At 40.0% G+C, this 21,849-nt stretch overlaps 1 protein-coding gene across 8 annotated transcripts in view; it reads right to left on the minus strand.

Moving 5' to 3' along the window:
* Positions 1 to 21,849, minus strand: part of abi1a (abl-interactor 1a) — a 54,807-nt gene that overhangs the window by 10,487 nt on the left and 22,471 nt on the right. For 5 of the 8 annotated variants that reach the window (XM_042510298.1, XM_042510297.1, XM_042510294.1 and 2 more), the window contains exons 3-6: positions 11,092 to 11,268; positions 5,326 to 5,340; positions 3,928 to 4,031; positions 3,164 to 3,316 (exon numbers count right to left, since the gene is read on the minus strand). In XM_042510298.1, the coding sequence (XP_042366232.1) occupies positions 3,164 to 3,316; positions 3,928 to 4,031; positions 5,326 to 5,340; positions 11,092 to 11,268 (449 nt within the window). The remainder of the gene's footprint in view (positions 1 to 3,163; positions 3,317 to 3,927; positions 4,032 to 5,325; positions 5,341 to 11,091; positions 11,269 to 21,849) is intronic. The other 3 variants (XM_042510293.1, XM_042510291.1, XM_042510295.1) reach the window with 1 other exon arrangement.

Here is a 21,849-nt window from a genome sequence, read left to right on the forward strand (position 1 = left end):
TCCCTGCTTCTCAACTGATCCCTCTCTGCACCTCTCACCCCTAACCATCCTTCGACCTCTTCCTCTCACGGCCTGGAAAGCGATTCCCTGTACCCCTCACCCCCGTCTCCTCCGACTCTTCCCTCTGAACCTCACCTCCCCCCACATCTCTTTATCCCTTTTCACCATCATCCCCCTCTCCTCCTCTCTGATCCCTGTCAGTCGGGCCCCAGGGCTCTCCAGGCACAAACAGCAGGGGTTACCCCTCTGAAGGATGCTGGTGGCGGTGGGAGCTCAGTGTCTTTGGGGATAAAGGCTAAACAATATCATGTCATCCCTTTTTTGAAGTGAACGCCACTCTTCACCCCCCTCCATCTACATGTTTTGGATTTATCCAGTCTAATCCCTCTATAACTTAGCAGTTCCTTCTCTAACCCATTTATCTCCTCGCCGGCTTTTGCTTTGTTTCAAAGCTGCTCGCTGTGAAACATAAAGCACTCCGCTCCGTCTCTCTCCACCTTCCTTCAGCCTCCACTCGACACAGTGAGCTGTTTATAAATCGACCGACTGTAAACGCACAGCGAGGCTTTAAAAAAGTTCCAGCTCAGTCGCTCACAGTTTTAAAAAAAATCCCTGGAGCCAATGAAGAGAAAGACACTGTTCTCAGTGAAAGGGACAAAATGTAAAAACAATATGTGAAAAGTAAGTGCTTAGGCGTTGTGACATGATGTGATTTGATGAAAATGGAACAAAAAAATAGACTTAGAAAGTAGCCCAGAGCATAATTTAAGACAGAAAGGTTGAAAGCTCTTTGAAAATTGTTCTTGAAGCTTTGAATAACCTGAAGATAAACATGAGGGTTTCCACGATCCAGCATAAAAAAATAATGCAACAAAATTTCAGCTCAAACTCCTCTGAAAGAATCAGTATATAAAAAAATCTTTTATGAAAAAAAATTTACTATGCAAATCGACCACTGCACACTGTTACTTCTTCAGGTTTGCTCAGTGAAATGATCAATAACATATTTCCTAAAGTGAGCACAATTAAAAAAACACGACAATATTTACAAACATATCAGAAAATAACGAGGATTTCATGACCTATAATCAATGTAACAATATTTACAAAATAACATTTATCAAAAACATAAAGAAGCCTTGAATAGCTTATAGAATTACACATTACATCATTATTTCACAATAAGGAAACTAACTACTATCTAGCGGACTGAATTTCTTAACTCTTCAAATCCTTGCCAGGATTTCAAGGAGCTGAATTATGGATTCAAAACTTTAAAAGAGTTATGCAATGCAATATAACACCTCTTGTAGCACCTGTTGCATCATTGCTTTGTGAAATATGGCTTTTCACCTGAAATACCACTACATGTGAATGTAAAACATTTTGCGATAAAACTGACACGCTTCCATTAAGCATGTATTATATTCACAATTTTACTTTGCGCAGTTTCATGGTTAATAGAAACCCGTCTACTGTCAGTGGAAAAAAAAGCACTTTTCGTGGATGTAAACTGACAGTGTGAACATTCCCCAAGTGGTTACATTCACCGTAAAACATCTTAAATGTGCTGTTTCGTTTGGAAAGTTTAACTAATATTTATCACATTTTATTACCAGGATGCTGACTGTGATAACCACGTTTTTTTTCCGTAAAACAACGTTACCTGCATATGACAGTGAAATCCTTCCCACAGAGAGATGTTGGATAATAACAGCGGGAAGACATAAAAGACTATATTGAATTTTGGCTTCAGTGGAGGATGTCAGAGACTGATGAGCTGAATAAGCACAACTGACTTCAAGCCTGTGTAATCAAATAGTGATGCCACAGCAATATTAGCTGAAGCAGGGCGGCTACTGGCAGCATCAGTTTGTTAAAGGGACATCAGAGCAGCTTTAAAACGCACATCAGTAACCGTGATGCTGCTTTAAGCTGCTAATTACAAGACGTCCTCAAAGTTTTAATTGATAAAGTAGAAGAACTTCAGTGCGGCTTCGTGCAAACATACATGAGCAAGAAAGAGAGGTTGACGCGTGAGTAGGGGAAATAAAATAGTTATATAATATTTATGAGCATCACAGTCAGCATAACAGGCTTTTTAGCTAATGAGGCGACTTCACTCACTCGTAACTCAAACTTGATGAAAGCGTTCCCCGCTTTCTCTGCGTGGAGACTTCTGGGTAACAATCCTTGAGAGCCATGTACAAGGGTTTCCACGCTGCAGTTGACTTAGGTTTTTTTGGAAACAGCACTTTATATCAGAGGCTTTTACAGATATTAATATCAAAGTGATTCAGGACGCGGTGAGAAACCCTCTGAGCCTTGTCTGACAAACGCTGGATTTAGTGAAGCAGAGAGGAGGAAGAGGTGTGAAAGTGCTCCAAACAGCTGCACTAAATGAAGAGATTACAACTATCAGACGTGAAGGAGGGCGAGAGATGTTTCTCTCACATTACTGAAACACTCAGTGCACATTTAGTGATCAATTTAGAGGTGTAGCTAAAACACTAATTCCACTCATATATATCCAAAAAAAGGGAAAAAGTATAAAGTACCTGTCTGGCTCACCATTAAAAGCTGCACTAAGTTGATTAACATTTCAGCTACTGATTTAATCCATTTTTTTTCTTTATCCATAAAGTTTGTTACGAAGTTTAAATCTCAACTTCATCATATCAGCAGGGTACAACGGCATATTAGGGCCACTGTAGATTTAAAAAAAACAAACAAAAAAAAAACCAGATAGCCATATTCTGAGAAAGAATACTGAAGATTATTTTTACAAATTTGAGAGAAAAAAGTCAGATATTCTTTGAATTTATCAAGTCCCAAATTTGTGAGGAAAAAAACTCATGCATTTTTGAGAAAAAAGTTGGGAAATACTAAAGTGAAGCTGTAGAGAAGAGGACGAGGGATTATAGATGGATATAAGCGTCCACTTGGGCCGGGGACCGACGCGAATTTAGGTGTATCAGTCGTGTATATTGGGCATGCACTGTAAGTGTTTGTCTCAAGTAAAAATACTCATTTTTAAAATTATATTTAACACAGTAAATAGTAAATTCTCAAACATACATCATTTATCAAGTTAATTATTAACTTAAAGGAGCCGCAGTGGTTTGTGTGCATGACAGACTGCTGCTCTTCATGGTGCATCTACCTGTGTGTGCGTTGCCTCTGGTTGAGCGACGCCGTGCGTCCCGGGCTGTGCTGCTGGCCGTGCTGGCTGCCTAGCCGGGCGGGGCTGGTCATGTAGTCGTTGGGCACCGTGGGCGGCTTCACCGGCTCCAGAGTCTTGTAGGATGTGTTGCGTCTAAGGCAGATAAATAATAAATCAAGGACAGGAATGATCATAATTCAGTGCAGATCCAACTATTAAAACTGCGAGGGCGGTGCTCACTAGAGCGTAGTAAATCCTATCAGTTTACCCAGCTGGATGCTGTGTGCTACAGGCTGCATGTGAGCACATCACAGTTTACTCTTGGAATTAATATCTGATTAGTGTCGCTGACTGCTGCTGTGCATCATACGGCGACAGGCTTCATCGAAATGTGTGAGGGCTGTCTTCCACTAACAGATAAAAAGTTTTTTGCCTGGATCTCTTTGACTCTGGCTTAACTTACATCAGTTTTGTCATTTAAAGAGCCGAAAACCTCGATCACAACCACAATCATATTAAAAAATTATGCCCCGAGGCATCCTGTTCGCTCAGTGGGTAATGTTTGTTCACTGTGTTATTTCACTTCACCAAAAATTAATTGAAAAAAGCCACAAAAAAATCTTAAAAATAAATGAAAAAATGTGACGTACTTTAACTGCATGTTCTTGTATCGCCCACACAAGTGCTCTGTTTTTGTCATTCAGTGTGTTTGATAATTAGAGGATTAGTTTTCCTTTCATGGTGACTGAAATGGAAATCTTTACCCGAGCGTGCCGCGCCCTGACATGGGAGGGCTCGGTGGCTTCTGTGTCGGCGGATTGGTCCTCGATAATGTTCCTCCTCGGATCGACTGGTTGTTTCCATGTTGCTGTGGTTAAAAGGAAAAACACATACTTAACAAACAAATGACGTCGGACTCTGTGGGCCATTACTACTCTTGTAAAAAAAATCAAAAGTTACAGGCTGCCCAGATAACAACTCTTTAACATATTTCGGTTGGTCATGTTTGAAGAGTTGTGTAATACCGCCGCAGCTCGTGTTTAACTCAGTCACGGGGTGACTGCGGCTGATTGCAGGTTAGAAACTTCTGGGTTGTTTCAACAAGGCTTCTTGCAAAACACTTGTTTCTTAACAAACACGTAACTACCAAAGGCCAAACGAGTGAAGCCTTGAATTTAGCAATGTGTGGAATTACAGTACTGCAAATTCCATGTAACTTTCAAGTCTTTATAAATAACCTAAAGGGACAGTTCACTCCAAAATCAAAAAATACATATTTTTCCTCTAACCTGTAGTGCTGTTTATCAGTTTGGATTGTTTTGATGTGAGTTGCACATAAAGTGCTCAAAACTCCAAAAAAACATTAGAAAAACTTAGCAGCGAAGTCTCTTTCCAGAAATCATGACCTGGTTTCTCAAGATCGGTTTTATACTGCTGTCTCTTGTGGCACCACTGAGCTAGCTAATAATCAAAGCTCGCCATTAATGTTTACGTCTAATATTGAGTTGATGCACGATTCCTTCTTGATTCGTTTAGCGGATGTAGTTTGGTGTAAAGAAAATAGCTCTTACATGAAGCTGCTCACAACAAAGTCTGTGGATTATCTTGAGTAACCAGGTCAGGATTTCTGGAAAGAGACATCGCTGTTGAGTTTTTTTTTTTTTTTTTTTCGTAAAGGTCTTGGTGATTTAAGCACCAAAAGCGGAGTGCCACGTTGTTCCTTTACACTGGAGAGAAGGCAAACATCTCTTTGAACAATGTCTCCAAAACTGACACCAAAACAATCTGCTTGATAAACAGCTTTACAGGTAAGAGGAAAACTATGCGTTTTTTATTTCGGAGTTACTATCCCTTCATGAAAAAGAGTGTTTGCTTTGTCTGGGGAGCCCATAAGGATTTTAAATCAATTACAGAACATTCATGGACTACTACACAACATGTAACATGAATGACAACATACAAGGAGGGTGTTACGGAGCATCAGATTGTGGTTTTTTTGGGGAATGCTAAGAGGACTACTAATACAATTCTGTTAATGGGAAAAACATGGGAAGTGACAACAATAATCACACATGTACAGGGATTTGCTGTGAAAGGGGGTTGGACGAATCTATCAATAATACATTATAGGAAAACAGGGTCATGTGACAAACCATGCTTACCTTGGCTTTAAGCCACTTATGAGGGCATAGGAGAGAAAGCACACAGAAGAGAGACACAGAAAGAGGGCATGTCAAATGGCCATGTCTGAACGGATCAGTAGAAGTCAAAGTACAAGCGAGCAGGAGAAAATGATTCCTCGCTGTATTTACACAGAGTAAACATTTACTAAGACCTGGGCTGGTCAGCGGTTGCAGTCAAACTAACAGATGAAAACACTCCTGACTGTTGCTCAGACCTACAGGGCCACACCCAGTGCCACAGTCAGACTGGAAGAAAATCACAGAGATCTGATGGCAGAGCTATCTACATGAGTGAAACATTTTTTATCTCAACAGGGCACCAAAAAGCTGTCTCACAAATATGTATTTTAAGTCTTCTTTGTGTTCATTTTTTTCCGTTCATATCCAGGTTTGGCCTCAAATCTCCGATTATCACGTCACTGGCAGCGATAAAAAACCACCTTTGTACTTGTGTGGTCTGCTGTCAAAGAGAATATAGAGCTAACAGAGCAGCGGGGTTTGACAACTGCAGAGTCAAGTGGCTCATCTATAATGCAGCTTCCCCAGTGGCCTTTACGGAAAGCACTGTAGCATCACAAAACCATGAGAGAAGATGAAGCAAAAAAGCAAATTCATAGCGTAGGTCAGCATGAGGCGACCTCAGCCTCTCTAAAAACAGAAAACACCATCAGTGCAGCTGTGAACGGTAAATTTCACATTCAAATTTCACTCTCCGCGGGTTATCAGAGCCAGACGAGATTCAATTTACAATCTAGGTCACACTATGAATGCAAAGGCCTGCTACCGCCTTCCCTTATCTTCCCAGCTAATGCTGTATCTCTGTTTTGCTGCACAAACCAGGCTGTCTGTGTGGAAATGCTTTAGCAGCATTCAAGTTGACTCGCCGGACAGACAGGTTCAGATTAAGGTCATTATCAAGTCCAGAAAGGCTTAGCTTGTCAAGCGAGGGTGAAATCTAGAGCAATGCAGTCTGCTAGAGTTAGGTGAGTCCGTCAGGTCATCCTTCAGGTTTAAGGACAGAAACACTTCCTGAGATTCAGAATACATCCCAAAAAATGACAAATATTTCGTGATGAACTATACTTACGGGTGTCAAAAATGACAGTGGCTAATGTGTTATGTCTGAAAGCTACTACAAGCTCAGAATAAAGAATTTCAAAATCGGTGACTTGATGCGATCAGCGCCTAAAAATGTGATTGGTAAGTGAACTAATTGGCTAGAATATTTTAAATGATATATTTAAGATATTCATGAAATCAAATTGTGTCTTTGATACCAGTTATGATTGACCTTTTTCAGCAGTAGCCAATAAATGTATATGTACGTTCTGCACTTATTTCTCTTTATATGTCATTTTTTGTTAAGTCTCTTAAACCTGAGTAATTTGGCTTGAAAAGGGCTTTTAGGTGATCGGATAGCTACCAATATCTACTGGGGAAAACAAACGTGCAGTTCTCTTCCTGTTTTGGTTACACAATTGTTGATTCACTTTCTTTGTAAGTCGAGCCTTCATCTTCTCGAGTGATCGTTTCCGGCGGCAGACTGAATTGCAAAGCAAACGCGAGACTTGTAGGGAACCAATCTAAACTCAGATGGTGTCATTATTACATAAACATTATACTGTGCAATTAGTACTAATTTCACAATGATTTCATAATAATGTTAAAATAAAAAACTGTCTTTTTCTGCTTTAAGAGTGGTACTTGCTAACTTCTGCCCATGCATAAACAGACTTTTTTTTGTGAAGGCAGTCAAGATTTTGTAAATCAATCAATTCAACTAAAAGCCAAAAACTCCTATTCTGTAAACTCATAACTGACACAACACTAAATATAAAAGTAATACAATCTAACTTCAAAACACCTGACATCATCCCACCTGACTAGATTAAACATCAGCTGACTGGAACAATAAAACTCGATTTTCTTATTAAAGATAAAAGCATCGCTTCACTGTCAGGAAGACTTGATATACAGGAACATCCAGATCTGCTGGCTGTGAGATTCCACCTATTATTGATGTAACGTTCAGATTATCTACCAGATGAATTTCACCTTCTCTTTTCTCTCAATTCCTCTTTTTTTATTGCTCTATTGGATCTGAGAACAGCTTCTTTTCAATAATGTATGTGAGCGCTACATGATGTCTCTTCTCTGTGTTACAGCTCACAGCTTTGATGTTTTACTGAACAAACACTGGATGAAGCCATAAAACAAATTCAACATTTAGGCCGGCACGAACGCTCGGCTACATGTGGCGAGTTTCACAGTAAACTGAAAGCAATAGACATGATTTAAACTCCCATTAAAGTATTGATTCTGGTCAGTAAGTAAACCATGGCGAGAGATATTCTATACAAGCCGGGCATCTGACAGCAGCCATCACAGGGTAATATATGAATGAATATAGAGTATTGACGTTAAATATTGATTGGCTCTTTGGGCTGTGACATGCATAGATGAAAGGAGGTGAGTGATGTAGGACGGCTGCAGCAGCGTGTGTGTGGGTGTGTGCGTTCCCCATCACATTCACTGAGCGTTCATAAAGACATTTAAAGGAGAAAATCCGCTGAGATTAGGCCCAGAGTAATATGTAATGGTCTTAAAATAGATGCATCAAACACTCTCAAAGCAGCCGTGAAGCACAACGGTTTCGGTGATTTGACACTATTGTGCAGTGATGTGGTGGTATCCTAATTTTGAGCAACTCTTCTGTGTAACCCTTTGAAACCTGGATCAACATCTTTCATGTGCTGCATTCAGATGCCTTTCACAAGTATTTAATACTTTTAAATCTGAATAATTGGTTGGATTTCATTCAAAAGCATGGGGGAGAAAAGCAGAGAGCAATTTTGCAAGAAATATCCCACAGATAGCACATTTGTAAAATTACTTTTTCAAAAAAGCTTGTAAAATATGTCCAGAGAGATGTATTTATGATTATCACAACAATCAATTTAAACTTTTAAGATTATACATTTTTTTAATCCATTTTTTTTCCTTTTTTTTTAAATTTTAATGTTACTTTTATGTTTTTTTTTTGTGTTTGTTTGTTTTAATTATTTATTTATTTATTGATTGATCACTTTCAGGTTTAATAGGTCTAACAGTACTTTTTTGCTACTTTTTTCCCCCCTTATTTTTGGGTCTTTTCTCCTTAAGTCGCTCATTGCCTTCTTCTCCTGTTTAAAAAAAAAAAAAAAGCTAATCTGCACATGGAAATAAACAAGATTATTATCTCAGAATTATGAGAAAAGTTCTCATTAAATAAAATTAACTAGATACTCATGTAAATTTAAGTGTTCATTATTTTTTTCATAGGAGTCAGAATTCTGTCAAAATTAAGTTTGTTGTTAGAATATCGATAATCACTTATCAATTTCGTTCAAATTAAATTTCGTTTAATCAAATTTCGTTTTCTCCTGATTTGTCTGAAAAATGCCCTTTCAGTGTCAGAATTTTTGGAAGATATGTGGTATAAAATGCCTCATCTAATTTCTGAAAAGTCTCTGGCCAGGCTCTCTCCAAATATCTGCACAGCAGTATAAACACCAGTTTATACCATGAAATAATTACTGCACATGTATGACACACAATATGTCAATAATTTATTTTAGGTACTTTGGAGAGAACCAAGCAGGGTATTCACCCCCACTTCTAGTCAATGTGCTGAGCTAAGATAACAGCTTTCCACCTTATAGCTCCATATTTAGTGTACAGACATGAGAGTGGTCTCATTTTTTTTTACCTCATTCTTAAGTGAGTTAAGCAAATTTCCAAAAAATGTTTTTCTTGCTTTAGTAGGAAATAGTTATTTTATGTAACAAAACAACATCCTTGTATATTTTTAAGAACAAAAAGTCCATTATACTCTGTGAAAACCTGGTCCCTGTTATGGCAAACACACCCAAATAAAATCTTTCGCTCCCCATTAGCCGTGACACCCTCCCACCATGACGGAGGGGTCCACAGTAATTCCCAACACGGTGAATTGAGAGTGACACAATGGCTTTTATCCTGCCTTATCAATGCCTGAAACGTTACGGGACGGTAATGGCGGGCCTCTAATCCAATCTGTCTGAAAGCTGCAATTGATTGGCTGATTGATGGGCCAGAGGACTCTCAGAGGGGACGGTGGAGATCACAAAAATGCCTCCAGCCGTCAGGAAATGATGTCATTATTACCGCTGTCAGGACGACCCTGTGACCCCTAAAGTGGGCCGTAATGACGAGAGGGAGTGCAAATGTCACTTTTGGATCATCAGAGTTTATCACATTAAAATCAGCTTCTCTGCCGCCTTTCGGGTTTTACTAACGTGAAAATAATCTACTAATCTAACAGTAACTACATCATTCTTCCCCAAAGGTTTGCAGTGGGAATACTCGACCTGCTTGGCGGCCGCTTTTACAAAACAGCCCCATACGTGTTTCTAGGATTTTAGAACATTTCTAAACTTTTAGTACATTTTAAGGAATTTAAGACATATCTTGGAATTTAGGACAATTCTAAGATTTTACGACATTTCTAGGAATTTAGGACTATTCCAAGATTTTAGGACATTTCAAAGATTTTAGGACATTTTTAGGATTTTGGGACATTTCTAGGTCTACTATTTCAGGAGTTCTTTTTTTTTTTTTTAGGATTTTAGAGCATTTCAAAGCTTTCAGACCACTTCTAGACATTTCTAGGATTTTAAGACTATTCCAGCATTTTAGGATGTTTCTAAGGTTTTTGAGAAGTTTTTAAAAGTTTTTTTTATATATATATTTCTAGGATTTTAGTACATTTCTATGATTTTATTACATTTCTAGGATTTTAGGATATGATGATTTTAGGACATTTCAATGATTTCAGGGCAATTATAAGATTCCAGGTCATTTCTAGGATTTTAGGACTATTCCGATTTTGGGATGTTTCTAGTTTTTTCAGATGTTTCTGGAGTTTTTAAGATATTTCTAGGATTTCAATACGTCTCTAATACGATTTTAGGATATTCCTAAGATTTTAGGATATTTCTAAAATTTTAGCACATTAGGGGCTGAGCTAGGACCTCTGTTGGGGGGAGCAGAGGATTCTCCACTGGTACTTTTTTTTTTTTTAGAAACAAGCTCTATTATGATGATGTTTTATGCACTCCTTATACACCTTATGTATACTGAAAGTACAAAAACAATTGCTGGTCGCAATCACTTTATTCTAACTGTGTATTAGAAAATGGTTGAGGGGGGGCAGATTTGGCTCACAGGCCATAAATTGAGTATCACTGGTTTACAGAAACTGGAGATTATGAGGACGGTCCTGGGCCTAAGTGCCTTTAAAAACGTCTCACAAATTTGTGCTCTGCTCGCCATTTTCACGACACTCTAAGAATAGAGCTGTTATCTGAAAGCTGTATGATGTAATCACTTTTTTTTTCTCCACCCCCAACCCGTTCCCACCAACCCACACTGAAACATATTCCTGTAGGGTCAGAAAGGGTTGCTTTCTGAAGATGAAAGAGAAAGCACAAGAGATGGAGTGTGAGCCAGAAAACGAGTCAAAGTGGGAGAGAGAAGCGAAGAAGGAAGATAGGAATACCTCTGGCAAGAAACAGAGAGGGGGGAGGGAAGAAAATTAGATATAGTGAAAGAAGAAAGTGGGAGAACAGAAGCAGAGGAACTAAGTGTAGAGAAATCTGATTAGGGAGCAGATCCAAAGTGGAGAAAATACCAGAAACATACAATAAAATGAGGAAATCTGCTCACCTTGACGCCATGGCCGACATCGTCCAGTACAGTGTAGTCGATGGGCTTCCTGATGTACCTGACAGGTCGCTCCATATTAGCAGGCGCTATGATCTTATGGGTCCTCGACGTGTTCTTGTTGGTGGTGAGGATCCCGATCTCCCGCCTGGCCACCTTCTCTTTATGGATGTCCACCGTCTGCAAATGACAGTGAGGACAGAAAAGAGGATGTGATCGATGCCAAGGTGGAAAAACAGAGACGAGCAGCACAACAGGGACCTCTGGGACTCAATGAACTCATCATACAGAATCTTAAGAAGGTTTAATTAAATCATGAGGCTGTGCTTTTCATCAACAGGGTCGTAATCTTTTTACAGCAGCCAGTACACACTAATAAAATCGATTGCGGTGGAGACGAAGGCCTGAACAGAATAATGACAGAAGCATGTGCATCTGAGCATTTCTGACTTTGAGAATGATTTGATGTAAATGAGTTTATTGGCCTCTAATGTAGATGTAAAACAGCAAATTATTAGGATCAAAATACATAAAACATGACAGAGTGATTAGACAGAACTTAAAGAGATGTTTTAAATACGACTGATGAAGTGATGCAACTGAAAGAACGCTGCATCCATATTTCAGAGGAATAAAATTAAGTCTATTGTGTATTTAACTCACATCCTCACAGATTTCTATTATCAGAAAAAAAATGACTCTTTCATCTTCCTTTTGCAAAACGCTTGGGCCAAATTGTAATGTATTATTTATGCTCCTCAAGAGTGTTTTCCTTCTCAAATTGCACCGATGTTCCATTAATTACCCCAGTCCCCTTTATAAGAACTAATCACTTAAAAGATGCATTAGGAAACCTGGCATATTGCTGGCTCCAAATGACAAAAATAACTTATTGAAAGACTAAAGTCAGAAATCATCCTACCCTATTTCTGATTCTCTGCACAGTGCACGTTTGCAGCCAGGGTTTGATCATAAAGAATGCTGTTTTAGGGCTTGAACGAGGCAACAAATCTCAGCTTTCTCGATGTAGATTTATATCAGCCTGACCGATTTATTGTTCTAGCTCTAGAAATACTATTATCAAAGTAGTTGACAACTTTATCAACTATCACATCCACCACGTCACCACTGTCCACCATTAATCATCTTCAGATCTAACTGTCATGACATACCACTGTATTTCCATTCCCTACTCTGCCTCCAAACTCCCACCGAGCCGAGAGGAGCCCAGGAGCAGCTGCCCTTCCTCTGAGAGATGAAAGGCTGCAATGTCTGCTGAGAGCAGACCAGTAAAACGATGGTCTCTCTCAGAGGGGAAGGAGTCAGCGACCAGCGCCAACAGAGGATTCCTTTCATGCCACAGGGATCTGGAGCTGGACTGAGCTCTGTCTCTGTTCCACTGTATGGACGACTTCAGCCTTCAAGTACCGCTCGCCCAACACTGGTGGACTTATGTGTGGTCCAGTACAGTGCAGCCGCTGGACAATATCAAGTCTAAATTTAGGCTAATGAGATATAGAACTGACAAGCTCTCATGCAAAATGATGCAAAGCAGATTTAACTTCTCTCAGGACATGCAGGGGTAAAAGGAAGAGGATTGTTCAAAATGACAGAAAAAAAGAGCAATCAATATTTCATAACAGGCAAAGTTGCTCATACATAATTGCTCCCACAGAGACTTCTCGTACAAAGGGGAAACATCCGTTCTGTTCCAGTGCCCTGTTGTGTCAGTTTAAATAAAGAGGGATGACAGAGCGTCGACTACAGTCATATTTTCTACCTGAGCAGAGCTGCCAGAACACGAGAAGCTCTAAATACAAAAAAAAAAAAAAAAGGTGGTAATAAAGTCGTCCCATAATGAGGCAAACAAACCAATGCACAAATATTCCAATTTAGCAGCACCTCAAACTCCACTGTGTAAGGCCTCTACTGTGATCAGATCTGAGCTGACAATTTGACTCCACAGCGCAGTGATAATGCCCAAATTTCAAACTGCCATGAGTCATGATCGTCTGGATACAACTGAGCCAAAACCTAATCAGACTTTTTGGTTTCCATTTGCAGGAGACTTATTGGGGTTCAGGACCCAGACTGAAAAAGCAGGAGAGCAGGAGTAAGGAATAGCTTAGTCATTCTAGGTCTGCTTTTACTTCCTTAACTGAGTTTTAAAGGGTCATTTTAGTACTTTTCAACCTGGATCCTATTTTCCCTTGTGTTTGTGTCCAAGTGATTAATGAAAACAACAATTTTTGTAATTGGTCCAGTACTGAGTGAGAGGGCTGCAGCTGCAAAACAGGCTGCAATGTAACCAGTCAGGGCCAGAAAGTGCTTTGTTTTTGCCACTGTCATACACATATTTTTATTCCAACCCTGAAGAGATAAAACATTTTGTTGCATGTTTTGCCAGCTGTCACCCTCTCTCTCAATACTGGACCAATTTTTTGCTTTGCTTTTTTTCTTTTTTTTTTTGTTCCTATTAGTCACTTAAACACCAAAACAAGGGAAAATAGGATCCAGATTGAAACTTTCACCTCACTATGACCCCAGCACACTAACATCTCCTCGATTCATTGTAATGCAATGTCATGGGACATTGTTATCATAAGATATTATGGGGAAGAAGAGGATTTCAGCCAAAACAAAAACACTAAAAAGTGGAACAGTCCCGCTACAAACTACCAAAGGAAACTCCTCCTTAACAAGCGAACTATTGATAAAATATTAAAGCTAAATTGGGAACACATCTGGTCTTGGCTGAACACACTTTTCTTATCAAAGAGCAGCGTGTGGACAATCATCATCGCAGCTGACAGAGGAGGGAAGTGAGAAGGCAATGTGTTGCGAGTTAATCTGCTTCCTGTATGCTGAGAAAAGAGCCCTGCAGTAACAGTGCGGGCCGATGATACAAGTGTTCTCAGATGAGCAAATTCAAAACCGCAGCGAATGGGCGCACCCTGACAAGAGCTCTTTGCTAATTCATTGACCACTGCCCAAAGAACGTTAAATAAATCTGGCAAAAATGCAAAGGTTTAAGTCCAAAAACGCATTCTGGCTTGACTCCTCTTTTGTGCAACCCACTGGGAATAATAGTCTGAATGCTTCCTCTGACTTTTCAACTGGCACTAAAGGTGTTTACTTGATCCCAATGGTCCATGTGTTCGGTGGAAAGACATTGAACTCAAGGTGGAGGATTCACATGTGTTTTTAAACCACTGTCAGACATATGTTTGAGGCCTGTGGGTGTTTTTCCCAGAACAATGAGCAGTTTTGGCTCTGCTGTTTGGCTTCTCCGTCAGCCAAGGCATCAGCATCAACTTGCTTAGTTTGGGGTCCACTTCTGTGAAATGAGTGGAGGCCAGGGGCAAGTCGCAGCAGCCAAATGTATTTCTAGGACTTTAGGACTTTTCTATGATTTAAGGACAATTCTAGAATTTTATCACATTTGTAGAATTTTAGGCCTTTTTCTAGATTTTAGGATGATTTTGTATTTTAGATTTTTTTTTTGTATTTTTGGACATTTCTAGGAGTTAAGGATATTTCTGGATTTTAAGATGTTTCTAGGATTACAGGAGGTTGCTCAGATTTTAGGACATTTCTAGGATTTCAGGACATTTAGGGATTTTAGTATGTTTTTCATATTTTAGGACATTTCTATGACTTTAGGATGTTTCTGGATTTCAGGACATTCCTAGGATTTTTGCATGTTGCTTTTAGGGCTTTGGGACATTTTTCGTATTTTGGGTTAGGGTTAGTTTCTAGTTTCTAGGATTTTAGAATGTTTCTCTGATTTCAGGATGCTCCTACGATTTTAAGACATTTCTAGAATTTATAGATGTTAGTGGATTTCAGGAAATTTCTAGGATGTTAGGACAGTTCTAGGTTTTTAAGATATTAAGGGCTGAGCTCGGACCTCCGTCGGGTGTTGGGGATCCTCCACTTTTTGGAAAAATTAAGCTCTGTTTTGATGCTGTTTTATGCACTCTGGCATGTTATACTAAAAGTACAAAAACAATTCCCAGTGTGAATAACTTCATTGTTAATGTGAATTTAAAAACTAGTTAGGAGGCCACCAGCCACCTGGCACCCTATGGGGGGCCAGATTTGGCCCACGGACCATAAGTTGAGTATCACTGAGCTACAGGCTTTTAGGATTTAAAGGGCCTCTTCTTGCTGCTTTGTCATGTTTTCACTTCTCATTTTCCTCATTGTAAAGTCTTTATTCCACTCAATTCTTCCTCTGCATCCTTTTCGTTTTCTTTCTGTCCCTCTAATTTCAAACAAATCTCTGCACATCCAGAGAAGACTCACCCACCTACATGACTTAGTGTGAGGATCTAGGTCATACATTGGAGCTGCTGCCAACACCATCATCGTCACCCGTACGTTCTTGCCAGACTGAAAAAAAAATCCAGCCGAGATCACTTTGGACTTCTTCTCATTTTGGGATACGGGTGAGTCAGCGCAGCAGTTGCCACGATGAGAGACTCTTGTTGTGTTGTTAGGAGCAACAAGTGCCTAAATATTTGTGATTTATTTTCTTTTTCGCCCAGATTGTTGCCATTTTGGTTACACTTGGAGAGCTCGCAGCTCTAAAATGGGACACGGGGTCAGCTTTGTAAATATTTGAACTTCAGCTCTCAGGAATCTAATGATGTCACCTGACAAAGCACTGACAGGTTCGGCAGCCTCTGCAGTCAGAGGTCGCGTTTTAGATGCCAAGCAGATGATGGCAAAAGATCTACTGTTGCAAAATATATATACATCTTCTACCTATCTAACATCCTGAATTCATAACTTGGTTTGTTAATGTTTGCCTGTAGATTCTGCTGAAATGAGTGCAGGATGAAAAGTTATATCCCCTGTCTGCCTGAAAGAAGCATTTCAGTAATGAGCATGTAGAAAAAATTATACTGACTAAAAAACTTCCAATAATTTGACTTTGTGCGATCTACTAGACCTACTGATGACTTAGATATGAAATCTTTGCAAAAACATTAACCTTTTCTAATGAGGTCATTTCCAGGATGGCAGAAGATTATCCCCATTATTTATCATGCCTTACAGTGCTGATGTGATTTCGGGTCATTCTGCTGTTTCTCACTGCCTGCATGTAACTGTATTTGCTCCGCCTCATATTTGGGCATTGGTTATGACTTCTTTTTCAAGGTGGACAATATACAAGGTATTTATTAAGCATTTTTTAATCAAAGTTTAAAAAATAAAATTAAAAACTCCTTGATCCTGCTACATCTTGAATGATGAGTTGATTACTTATATGTTATGTTTCTCTGGGTGAAATTATATGTATTAGTAGTGGGCATATTGAGCAGCTTTTTAGACTTTTGGTAGTGAATGATAAAAGTGAAAATGTAGCGCTAGAGTCCCTCAGTGAACTTCTTTGACCCAGCCTTTCTGCTTCTCTGACTTATCCTGCTCAGACTGGGTGGAGAGTCGGTCTGCTCGGAGTATTTGGAAAAACAGGTCACACATTGACAGAAAGCGTCCACAAAAAATCAGCAAAAGGGGCATAAATCTCTCAGTCCGGTGACACGGCCAATCAAAGCACCGGGACTGGAATTTCGAAGCTTTACGCAACTTGACAACAAACACAATCTGTTTTGGAGGTAAAACGAGACTACAAAAGGGAAAAAAAGGTCTGTAAACTTTGATATGGAATTGAGACAGCTGGTTTCACTTCAACACATGTCGGAGAGAAGAAAAATAAAACAGCTTTTTCAGCGCTTTGGCAGACTGGCCGCGGGATGATATCCTCAATAAAATGCCAGCTATGCACAAAACGCTCGGACAAACAAAAAAAAAAGAAAAGAAGCTGCACAGCGTGTAGTGTAGGCGTAGTAGGGAGCTTACGCACAACATGAGAGGAAAAGCTGCTACTAGACAAACACACCCTACATACCAATGTGTCTGTGTGCATGTGCGGCTAGCCAGACCAGACAAATGTGCCAACGGTTAATGATAGAGTTCAGATGATTATAAGAAATGTTTCAGCACACTGGCAGCGAAACATCTTCTCTCTGCTCCTCTGAGATACCACACACACATACACACACCAACACACACACTGAAAAGTACTCAGTTCCCATGGTGCGCTGTCCAAGAATATTAAGACTATTTTTGCTGGCGTGTAATATCATAAACCAGAACTACACATGATTATGAAATAAGACATGCCACAAGGACTTATTAAAGGCCACTCCTGGCTGAGAGCTAAGATAAGCTTGTCTTTACAGCAATCCAGGAATTGGAAATCCTTGTTCTGCGGGATTACAAGGAGATAATAACTATGAAGCACACGTCTGTTAAACACATCCGAACCCCAGTTTCAGGCTTACAGCGCGAGAGGATTTGTCATACAGTCGGAGCTGCAAACAGGTGAAGACAGCCTGATGAGGACATCTCTTCTTCTAACTGTTATTTTTCCAGGGGAACTCTTTCTTCAGCAAAGCCCCCGCTTCACGCTCGCATTATTACCCACGTTCACCCGAGAGAGAGCGGATTTGAACAGTGTGTGATGCTCAGTGTGGTCCTTCAGTTATTTTACAATGTAGTGTGCTGAAGTGTGCTTTTTCTCTGCTGCGCTCACTTTCTCTCAATCTGCCGGGTCGGCCTCTACTACAGTTGTTTCCTACGTTTCCCGAAATAACTTCCTCAGAGAAGAATCCTGAACAGGTTGCCTTTGAGGAATTCGGAAACACAGATTCATGTTGAGCTTGGAAATGTGATCATTCAGTCGGATAATTAAGACATCCTGTGGTTTTGGTGCTGAGACTCCTGTTGGTGGAGAAATTTGCATCTTTGCCTTTGGTTATTGTGGAGTGCTGACTGTTAAATCTTTGGAAAAATAGAGCTAAAATGTGCCTGTAGTGTTTCAAAACTGTCTGACTGATGAAAGTTTGCACAAAAACGTGGTGCCCATATGGCACAGTTTCCAATACAGCAAGTAAATGCTGGACCAAATCTCAACGCAAATTTTGTGCCTCATTGTAGTGCCAAATTGTGTGCACTGCAAGTGTGCAGCTAAGAGAGTGTGTGTGTAACGGTGACATGACAGTCAGGCTTTAGTGACCAAAGCACAGAGTACTAAATATAATGTAGCAGTGCAATGTGTAAAAAGGCTATTTGTTACTGAAGTAAGCAAGCAGCTAGCCTTTTTTTAAGGTGGACTCTTAAGGTGGACCAAGAATTCTCACTGTTGTGATAATCTCAGTGGTTTCTAAACAGATAATGAAAAATATTTGGCCGCGGTTGCAAAGTCTCTCCTCAGTTAGTTCAAAAAATATTTTTGCTTATTTCTGACTATATTATTATGTAGGCCACATTCTTATGCAGATGCCTTTGTTTGAGATGACATTTAAGGAACATTAACTCACATAAAACAGTGAATTATTGCTCTTACATTTTTATTTTTGTATTTCATTAAACAAACAATATTCACCACGGTTATTAGTAAACTCTGGAGGTGCTGACAGTTGTTTCACTCTGCTTCTAGTGTTTGTACAACACTCAGCTTATTGGCTGCTAACTGTAGTGTCAAATTTAATGTGCAGATATGAGCCTTCTCATCCAACTTTCAGCAAGAAAATGAATCAGCACAATCCCCCAATGTCAAACAAGTTTGGCTTATTTTGTTCATAGTTCTCAAAATAAGATGTCAAAAAAATATTGTTTTGGTTTTTCTACAATCAACTGTCTCTCAGCAATCATTTTTTTCAAAGTAAAAGTTTTCAAACAATACTCAGCCCTACATTAAAGTACATTTTAGCAGCTTTAAAACATTAATCTATCCAGTACTTTACAAGAAAAAGCTTCTTCTTTGTTGTCAATCATCTAATGACCCCTATAGTTGATCTTGTGACACACTGGGTGGACACACCCCCTCAAATCCATTGCTCTAGGACACTTTGTCCTAGATTTGAACCAGTAAACTTCTGGTCACATGCCACTGAAGCTCCCCGTCCTCTGTCTTCTTCTTCTCACCGTGTCAGGCCTCATCTGTAGGAGCAGCGCAATCCAACACTCCCACCTCTGCGCTGAGCCAAAACGGCTGTCGAAGCAGAGCGAACGCCTCTTTGTCCGCTCTGTTTCTCAGCGTGATTACAGCCAGCACATCTGAAGCCCGTCATCTGTGATGTCAAATAGTTGTCCAAAGGCCCTTCGGCGGGGCTGTTTCTCTGAGCGGTTAGTGCAACGCAGAGCATGACGGAGCTTCCATCCACATTCGGAGCCAGAATGGGAGGTCAAACGCCCCGTGGGGAATTCTCCATTTGGCAGCTTCTTGTTAAACATCCCTCAAAAACCAGATTCCTCTGGTAAATCTAACAACCCATGTGTGGCGTGATGGAGCCAGAAGCGGAGGTTGTGTGAGGATGTTAAGTGTGAAACCTCGGAGGGATTGTCTCTCCCAGCAGAGAAAAAAATGCCTCTATTTAAAAACAAAAAAAAAAAAAACAGTCAGGATGCCAAGGTCGACACTTTGTTTGCTAACACAGCACATATGGGAACACCTCGGCTGACTTTTGCCAATCTAACTTTTGGGCTGCGGCCAAACAGCATTTTGACGGAGCTCTGAAGTTTACATACAAGCTGAGAGCGAGCCGACATAATGCCCAGACTAAGAGACAGACAACAACTGAGATAACAAACACTAAGTGCTGAATCTCAGCTACAGACTGGGTCCTCTGTACAGGGGAATGAGTATTTCCTAATCAGCCTTGTTTATTCGGAGCCGTCAAATAATTGCCTGCAGTATTCTTACACAGGGAGGAACTGCAGAACAGAGGTGCGATGATTAGATGTAATTGCAGAGGGTTGTTAAGTGGGAAAGAATTCACGGGTAATGATGATGATGATGCTCTGGTGGGTGAGGGAAAGGAAGAGCAGGAGAGGAAGTAACACACAGCACAGGGGCTGATGATTCACTGAACTACATCAGACACCAGCCATCTCACATTTAACCTCTATTAATGCAGGACAAATAGCCATGATGAACATGCATGCGCTGACACACTTACAAATCATTTAGAGGGAAGCAAATGCAGCTGCACTTTTAGAGGGTAGTCCCAAATTGATCAGATGATTATTTGAATTAAGATCAACAGATAAATGAAAACACCAATCTTGACAACTGATTGATTGTTGAAATTATTAAGTTTATTAAAGGAGCTCTATAAGACATTCGGAGCATAATATTAAAGCTATTTGTTATGTTAATATATAGTGGAGTCATGGCATCCTGGGCAGACAATAAAACTTGCCAAATACCAGACCCATGTCCTTAACCCTTTAAATAATCACAGCCCAGAGGCAATGGACCACACAAAGACACCACTGCACACACACCCACATACACACACCCACACACACACACACACACACATATCACTATAATCCACTGAAAAGAGAGAAAGAGGCAAGTAGACTCAGTGTAAATATCCACCAGTGAAAAAAGAAAACACAGACAAACTCTGCATGGAACTCTGCATTTCACAGCCAGGCAGGTGGGAGAGACCACCAGGAGAGGCAGGAGAGAGACCAAAATACACAGGATCAGCAGGAAACACGAGTACACACAATCACAAACACACACACACACACACAAACACACACAAACACAAACACACACAAACACACACAAACACACCCAGACCTATAAGGCTTCATTTCCTGTTTGGATGCGTGCCATTCAGCCTCAACGGGAGGTCAAAAAGGAAGCACTGCAGCACACAGACGCAAACCTGAGTCTATGTGCTGCGTGTGTGTGTGTGTGTGTGTGTGTGTGTGTTCTTATCACTGCACTGCACACACAGAAGCAGCAGAGAGTAACGGCATGCAACCGCACATCCGAGGATTGAGGACTGAAATGAAAAATAACCAAAACAACAAAATGCGTGCCACGCTGAGATCATAAATACAAACAGTGGGCTGCCTCGTGTGAGCAGATAAGAATATTGTGTAACAGTATCTCAGTGAAGCTCACATCTGTGGCAACACACTGGGAATGTACAGTAGATGTGTCAGCTGCTTTCTGCATCCAGCCTGTTGTGCTGCTTCATCACTGTGGTCACTGGGTTCAATTGGCAGCACTGGCCAGCTCCAAATGTAAGTGCAAACCATTAAAAACCATTGTAAAACACAGCTAGACTGGCAAAATAGTGAGTTATAAAATGGATTTTCTACAATAAAAACATAAGTTGTTTTATCACCACATTGACAACTGCTGTTTTGGATTTGCATTCTTAAATTTGCGCCTCATTAATTAACCCAGAGTGGTTAATTTATGGTATTGCAATGGTTTTATTCACTATTTGATAGTGAAGTTCAATTTCTTGTACTTCAAAATAAATGTCTGCAAAGCAAAACAGCATCAATAAAATACAAGAGAACTAAAATTGTCCGACTTAACATTTGCTGGTAAGTTTTCCACAATTTCCACTGACTCAGCATTTCCTACCTAACATGCAGAATAAGTCAGATGTAGAAAAAATAGTCATTTGTTAATAATAACAATGATATCAAAAAAATAATTCTGAACTGAGGGGGTTTTCTCAGAGGGCGGCAATAAAATAGCTTCGACCACATGAGTATCAAAAAGGTCATTTATAGCTCAGCGAGTGTGTGGGCATTGGTGTGAATGCGTCACTGGCTGTTTCGAGGTCACGCTCAAGTCAACAAAGATAATTTTGTTTCTTTTTCTATTTGTATCTTATAATAAAGACATGCATGCACTAAGAATGCACAGTT

This window comes from Plectropomus leopardus, chromosome 21 (genome assembly GCF_008729295.1).
Source record: "Plectropomus leopardus isolate mb chromosome 21, YSFRI_Pleo_2.0, whole genome shotgun sequence".
Classification (NCBI taxonomy): Eukaryota; Metazoa; Chordata; class Actinopteri; order Perciformes; family Serranidae; genus Plectropomus; species Plectropomus leopardus.